Below are 7,593 nucleotides of genomic sequence, written 5' to 3' on the forward strand. Positions count from 1 at the left end.
AGACTTTGAATTGATGTAATGAGAATTTAATTTTCACTTACTAGTAAGAGTATAATTGACAAAATGGACCTTAAAACATCAAAACGACAGTTAAATAGGAATACAAAATTTCTTCTAAAACGACACTTAAAAATGAACGGAGGGAGTACTTATTTTACTCAAGAGATGTGTGAATGGTGATTTGTGATTTATGATAGACGTATCTGGGACCGGCACATGTGAATTTTTTTTGTTATTAGCAGCTTGTACATCTTTGAAACACACTGAGAAAGAGTATTAGAGTAACTATAGAGTCATGCAAGACCTTAAGGCTTTGTTTGGTAGAAGGAGGTTTGCGTAGAGAGAGATGGGGAAGAGAGAGTTAGAGAGAGGAAGGAGGAAGTATGTGTGTTTGGTGGGTGGAGGAGGGAGATAGAGGGGAGAAAAAGTGGTGGGACCTACCACTTTTTTTGTCTCTCCAAATTGGAGAGATCGAGATGGGTGGATGCTTGATATTTTTTATTTTTTTTCCAGACTTTTGACTTTTTGGGGGTCTGTCGCCGCCAGAAATCGTACTTAATCCGCCAAAAAGTGTAAAAAAGCTAGTCTGGCACTTTTTATATTTTCAGTCGTTTGGTTGTAGCTTCAAACAGCTAGAAATGTGTTCAAAAAACACCAAAATTTGACTAATGCTGGATAAAATTGATTTTAAACACAAAAAGTAACAATCTCTCCTCTTTATCTCTCTCATCTTTTTATCATACCAAACAACTCTAAATTTACTTTATTTATCACTTATTTCTTTCTACTCAACTTCTCTCTTCTCTATTCTCTCTTCTCCATCTCTCTCATCTCTACAAAACAAAATGTAAATAGAGAAATTATTGTCGGGGGAGTAGCTACGAACAGTGAGGATCGAGTGAGATAAGTAGAAGAAATTGCATCTGCTATTGAGAAACAAATTTTGAAGAATGATGAAAAAATCACTACCAAAGAACCGTCGGCATATATGGCCAACTATAATATTTATGATATAGTGTCAGCCATAGTCACCGTCGTGTTGCGTCAGCTTAACTGACGCTAAAATGTAGCGTCGACCAAATGAGCGACGTAAAGCGTTAGCTTCAAGCGTTTTAATGTTCATCCCAACGTTTACATTAAGCTGACACTGATGAGCACTTTTTTTGCAGTGGTTATATATGTCATATTTATTTATTTTTTAAGTGACATATTATAATCTCATTAGAGTTAAGATAAGAAATGAGATAGCAATTGGGGGGATGGAGGTCTCCATTGAAAAAGGAGATGGAAAAGGTGAGTTGGATGATATAGTCTTATTTGGATGTCTAAAAATCATTTCATTAGTTCTTATTATAATTTTATCATTTGTACAAATTTTATCCCTTCTTTGGATCCTACTAACTATTCCTCACTTGATGCCGTCCAAGAAAAGCTTAGGCTGAGTCCTGTTTACAAGTCAGATTTGCCAACTCCTCCTATGCAATGTATACAACCTTGTGCAACAGTATTCACATGACCAAGTTTGTGAGGCGCCAGCCGATTTACCAGTCTCTCTAGAGCTTCTTTCATCCACAAGTATTGACAAACTTCCCTAGCCTCAGAAACACTCATCTACATCAATCCAAAAAGTTGAAAAATCAAACATTATATATCTCATGATCACTTGGAAGAAGTTATAAGAAAAAGAAGAAAAATTCAAACACTTTCTCAGATTGTTTTATGTTTAACCTACCCACATTCTTCGACGAACGTTCTTCTCCGGCCAAATCTCTAATTGCTCAAGAACAAGTAGAGGGAACATGTAGCCTTCATATAAAGTATCATGGGTTTTGCTCTTGAAGCTCCACTTACCCAATTTACCCTGCAACAACCCAAATATAGCAATGAGCATAATTTTAAGCCGAATCAAAGTTTTTTATATTTGCACAAACCCAAGTTAAAAGGAATTATATACAAATTACTTTTTTATATTATAAACTAATTATCTCAAAAATTTAAATTATTGAGTATGGACCATATTAATGAATTTATATTATTATTTCTAGCATTTTTATTACGTAATATTATAAAAATATGGTTTATGAGTGGTTAATTTTTAACATTATCTACAATAGAATTACCGTGTCCTTACTACTATTTTGGATTGAAATGTTTCATACTCAAATTATTAATTAAATTTTAATTCATTCTTTTTCCACCAATAAAATTTTACCATGTAAACTAAAACCAAAGTAAGTTTGTCTTGTTCCTGTCTTTTAATTCACACGACAAATTCCATTTGGGGTAAGAAACTGAGATTGGAGGGTGGAAATTTTGTTCCTATTATTTTAAGCTGAATACGTTGATCAAGTAGCCTCACCTCAACAGTGCCCCGCACACCAGCTTCCTCTATGGTTTCTCTCAGAGCTGCCTCCTTTTTTGATTCATCTAATTCCCAGCCTCCCTGGTGTTAATTAATTGGTAAAACCATCCACATTAAAAAATAAAAATTAATAAATGATAAAACAATAAAAAATAATAAGCAATGTTTAATATTGACGGCTATTTTGTAGGCTTTATACCTTAGGAAATAGCATCCCTTTGCCTTTCTGAGAAGTAATAACCAAAACCTCCAATAATTCCTCATCATGTTCCTCCAAGGAAGTTTGGTTACCAGTTTTATATCTATATGGTATGCACCTGCACGATTAATTGATTAATCACACAAAGTTACTAAAGCTTCAGTAACCATATTGAAATTATGATACGTACCCGAAAGGAGATTTTAAAATTCAGCAAAACAGAAGAAGATGAATTTACAGAAAAACATAAACTAAAGTTTTTTATAGAAGATTAACGTAAAAATGAAAAGTTAAGGTGAGTAAGAGACGAACCCCACAACTTGACGACGACCCTTTTTGTAGCGCTGCAACTCCCTGCCAGTGCGAGAAACCAATGCCACAGTGTTCTCTTGGGATACTAAACTCACCATTTTTTTCTTTTGGCCAATTAAGGAGCGTTTTGAGTTTGGAAGAGGTAAGAAAATTGATAGAGTGGAAGCAAATTGTGGTTATGATGAATTTTTGGATAAGATGATAGAAAGATGAAGAGGGGTGTCCTTAAATATTAATGGATCGAGAGGGAACCGGTTAGAATAGAAAGGAAAGGAATATAATAAAAAAACAAAAAATATAGAAAGGAAGGGGACAATGACAATATGCCTTTTTGAAGTGATGGTTTTAATTTAAAATGTGTATTTGGAAATGACGTAGAAAGACAAGCCAATTGGTGCGAGTGCATGACCTCCCACGTGCTACCACGTGCTTCTACTCTCTATTAGTATAAAGTAGGGTTGTCGATCGATATGTTATGGTCTGTTTCGGACCGCTGACGTCAGTTTTGTTCAATGAAAATCCCCCAAAAACTCAAGTTTGTCACTGTATGTGTAAAGCGTTGATTTGGTCAAATTTCGAGTGTTGTAGGTGCGAGTTAATTCGGTCGGTTAAATGGTAATTGATGAGAAAAAAATAGTGAAGATGAACAAATTTGCTGCTTTCCAGTGATGAATACAGAAAAATTCACAAAAAAAAAGTAAAAAAAAGTAGTTTATAAATTATACATGTCATTGATCCAAAATGATCTCAAAAAATAAGAAAAGAACAAAAAGTAAAATAAAATGAGGCACTAGATCAGATCTGCAACAGGACCCAGGAGCATGCAACAGAGCAAATATGTTGGCGGATTGGCAACGATTAACCATGGATTCTTCGAATCAGTGGCTGGGGAGGAGAGCAAGAGACGATGGCGGTGGAGTATGAATTTTGAACATGATGTCTTTTACCGTGATGTTTGGCGGGAGTAAGAAGGTTGAGGTGGATGAAGATTTTCAGAGGATGTTGTTGGAAAAGGTCAATGCTTTCTTTGACTCTCGCCACCGTTTGTGGCATCTAGGATCAATGGTGGTGGTTTTGGGTTCAGTGGTTGATGGAGGAGTTGTAGATGGCTATGTTGTGGAGGAGAGAGGTTAGAATAGAAGGTTGTGGTGATGGCTAGCGCGATTACAGTATGCTTGGAAGGGAAGGGCTTGGGAGGCACGTGGTGGTGGGGTTGGCAGTGACTAGGTTTGTTGTGGGTGGTGGGGCGGCATCTACTAGGGTTAGGATATATGGGATAGTGATAGTATTTATAAGCTAGGGTTGTGTGTTTTATTTTTCGAAAGAGGGTTGTGGGGCTAGATCGAGATTGGGCATGAGCTAGTCTTTTTAAAAAGAAAATACTAGTTCGGTCGGTCGGTCTAGAGCTCGAAATGAAACCGATTGACCTAAACCACCAGAAACTGAATTTTCACCCGTAGAAACCGGTTTTCTTACCATATTTTACAAAAACTAACTCGGTTTCGTCAAATCTAATTTAGTTCGGGTCACCTTGGATAACCTTACCTCTTATACTGGGTTACGACCCTTATGAGCCAACTTGGCTCAACCAACATATTGGATTGCTTAGGTTGAAAAATAGAAACTACATGTATATGAGAATTATTTTCTCGACTCATCTATCTCGGTGGCTAAACGAATTGGACACTAAGTCTATTGAATTAGTTCATGAGTCGGCTTTTTTTTATTTTTTTATTTGTTAGTCAATAATAAAAGAATTAAGATTTTTTCAGCAAAATATCACTAGCATGAACTAGTTTTTTTATTAATAACTAGTGTTCTTTTTACCCGTGCATTGCACGGAGAATATGTTTATTGTATTTGATATATCGATAATATTTTAAATTATAAAAAAATTTAAGATACTAAAAATGTAAGAAAAATCTTAATGAAGCAGATGATAAACACATATTAATCATGGAAAAAAAAGAATGTGTCTATTGTATTTGATACATCGATCATATTTTAAATTATAAAAAATTTAACATACTAAGAATGTAAGAACAATTATAATAAAGTAGATGATAAACACATATTAATCATGAGAAAAAAAGAATGTGATAGTAGCACAAATTAGGGTTGTGAAAGATAAATCATAAAATATGACATCATTTTGTTTATTTGAAGTCATAAAATAACAATATATCAGATTTTGTACAAAATTTACGAACCTTAAACCGACAAAAATAATTTTGCATAGATTTCAAATTAGCCAACATAGATTTGTTTTGGCAATAAATTTTAGGTGCAGAAATTTCTCCTCTCCAATTATAACTGAATGCATTCAGTTGGTATCCCATTTGATTTTATTTGAAATTTAACATAATATCAATCAATTAGTTTAGAATATAATGATTGTTTAAAAAAATATAATTATACTTTTTATATAAAATAAAATCTCACATTACATATACATAAAGAAATCTCTAAAGTTGAAAAGAAGATTTTAATATTTTATGAAAAAGTTTCTCATATTTAAAATTTTTAAATTAGCTAACATAGATTTGTTTTGGTAATAAATTTTTGGTGCAGAAATTTCTCCTTTCCATTTATAACTGAATGCATTCGGTTAGTATCTCATTTGATTTTATTTGTAATTTAACACAATATCAATCAATTAGTTTAGAGTATAATGATTGTTTAAAAAAAATATAATGATACTTTTTATATAAAACAATATGTCACGTTACATATGCATAAAAAAAATATCTAAAGTTAAAAAGAAGATTTTAAAATTTTCAGTGTAACACATGTCAAAATAGGAGAAGGATTTACTTATACATAGGTGGCAACACCTTGAAACATCATTACAACAAACATTGATCTTTGCATGCTCTTTTTTGCCACCATTTATCAAGAAGTGTGGTCCTTTAGAGCTGTATAGTAGCCACCAACTGTATTTAGAATAACACATTTTATACTATTCTTGGTGTAGAACTCATGCTCCATTTCTTGCAAATCCATCACATATCATCAATCATCGTCATGCTTCTTTGGTAGTTGGGAGCATCAATGTCTTTCTTTTACTCTACAACATTGAGAATGATCTTAAATTGTGCAAGATGATGCATCTGTTATAGAAAAAAAAATACAAAACCAAATTGCAAACCAAGCAAGAGCTTACATTGCACATGTGAGATGGACAAAACAGATTGAGAGGAACAATGAAATAATGTTTAGGTAGTGGAAAACAATTGAATTACCAAAAATAAAGGTGAGCAGCAGACATGCAAGTCCATAAAACCCGGATAAGAGTTAATAATCTTTTTATACTAAGCAATCAGAATGTGTGAAGGCTATAATAAATTTCTTCCCTTACCTAAAATTGGGATGAGAAGTGATGTCCATAGAGCTCAACAAAGTCCCTATCCTCATTATATGAACCAAGAACTGTTCATTCTGCCACCAATCTTATATCCTAACCCCATTCAACATCAGATCAAGAATTGCAGTAAAAAAATGGAGACGAAAAGTATAATGAACCACATGCTGGAAAAGTTACTTATTTGATCAGATTAATAATTCTAAGATCCAAAATCAACACAAATCAGTAGTTATAAATTTATCAGCAAGAAATGAGATAGCAAGAGCAAAGGCCATAAATTGGTGAATAAAAATAAGGAAATTTTATATGATTCATTCTCCTTATCCACATTCCCTTTCCATTCAGCTCATTAACTGTGTTAAGGCTTGCTTCCCACTAAGCAAAAGTTCAAGTATCAGTTATGAAGCTAAACTAAATGTAACGTATGAGTTATAAAGATGCAGCTATGAGTACAACTAATACCCATGGATGTGACAGGTATAAAGATGCAGTTCTTGGACCATAACCCCAAACATTCTTGAGTCAAATAGGAAACTGCCTGAAAATCAAATAGAATCAGACCTTTGGTTAAGCAAATTTAGAATTTTAACCCATGTACTAATTGAAAAAAAGCTTCCACTATTGAGATAGTAAAGCAAAATAAAAGAGACTATAGCTATGTCTAAAAGCGATTTACAATTGACAAAAAAAAACTATTAATTAATAAGAAAAATAGCAAAATCTGGAATTGAAAGCAATCATATGAATAAGTATCTTACCTAAATCTCATTTCTTTAACTGGGATCCTTGGTCAAATTTGTTGGACGTCCCCTTCTTCTGAAAGAGTTTCTCTGCCTTCATGATGCTGACATTGTAGATGAAGTTTTGACAGCCAAAACTGGAAGACAATGATGCAATTAAATAAACTTGCAATGGGAAGGATAAAAGCATGTAAGTCTGCTATCAATTGGTCGATTAAGAACATTCAGAATAAGGGTTGCATAAGAGAAAGTATCACAACATTAGTTTATGTAAGAGATATGGAAGCATCACAGAGACCACCAACAAATACTAAAGCATATATGAAATTAAACAAAACAATCACAAAATAGGGAACAATGAACAAATTAAGAGAAAATTAAAGGACATGACTTTTAGGAATTGAATCAACACTACCAAATATAGTGCTCACTAATTAGGTCAATCAAATTCAGCAACAAAAAAACCTTTAGGAAGCGAAGCATAAACATTTATGTCAAACACTTACACAATTATCAACACCACATTAAGCAAGTTGCATACTCGAGTAATCTTCCTCATTTTTCCTCCATGTCAACCGGTTCACAGTAGAGACATGTAGGGGAGGAGATGACTGAT

The 7,593-nt window shown here is 33.4% G+C and overlaps 1 protein-coding gene across 1 annotated transcript; it reads right to left on the reverse strand.

Annotated features, from left to right (window-relative positions):
* Nucleotides 1–1,271: 1,271 nt before the first annotated feature.
* LOC130731623 (nudix hydrolase 18, mitochondrial-like) lies at nt 1,272–3,072 on the reverse strand. Its single transcript, XM_057583897.1, has 5 exons — nt 2,874–3,072; nt 2,562–2,679; nt 2,360–2,443; nt 1,733–1,861; nt 1,272–1,611 (listed from the first exon to the last, which is right to left on the reverse strand). The coding sequence occupies exons 1-5, from the start codon at nt 2,969–2,971 to the stop codon at nt 1,450–1,452; spliced, it is 591 nt and encodes a 196-aa protein (XP_057439880.1). The 5' UTR covers nt 2,972–3,072; the 3' UTR covers nt 1,272–1,449.
* Nucleotides 3,073–7,593: the final 4,521 nt, after the last annotated feature.

Source organism: Lotus japonicus, chromosome 1 (assembly GCF_012489685.1).
Source record: "Lotus japonicus ecotype B-129 chromosome 1, LjGifu_v1.2".
Classification (NCBI taxonomy): Eukaryota; Viridiplantae; Streptophyta; class Magnoliopsida; order Fabales; family Fabaceae; genus Lotus; species Lotus japonicus.

Excerpts from the sequence above, each read along its gene's own strand:
- LOC130731623 (XM_057583897.1), bottom strand. The coding sequence starts at position 2,971 with ATGGTGAGTTTAGTATCCCAAGAGAACACTGTGGCATTGGTTTCTCGC. Across the intron at positions 2,444-2,561 it reads AAGGGATGCTATTTCCTAAG|GGAGGCTGGGAATTAGATGA; the intron begins GTATAAAGCCTA and ends AATTAACACCAG. Across the intron at positions 1,862-2,359 it reads GTGTGCGGGGCACTGTTGAG|GGTAAATTGGGTAAGTGGAG; the intron begins GTGAGGCTACTT and ends GGGTTGTTGCAG.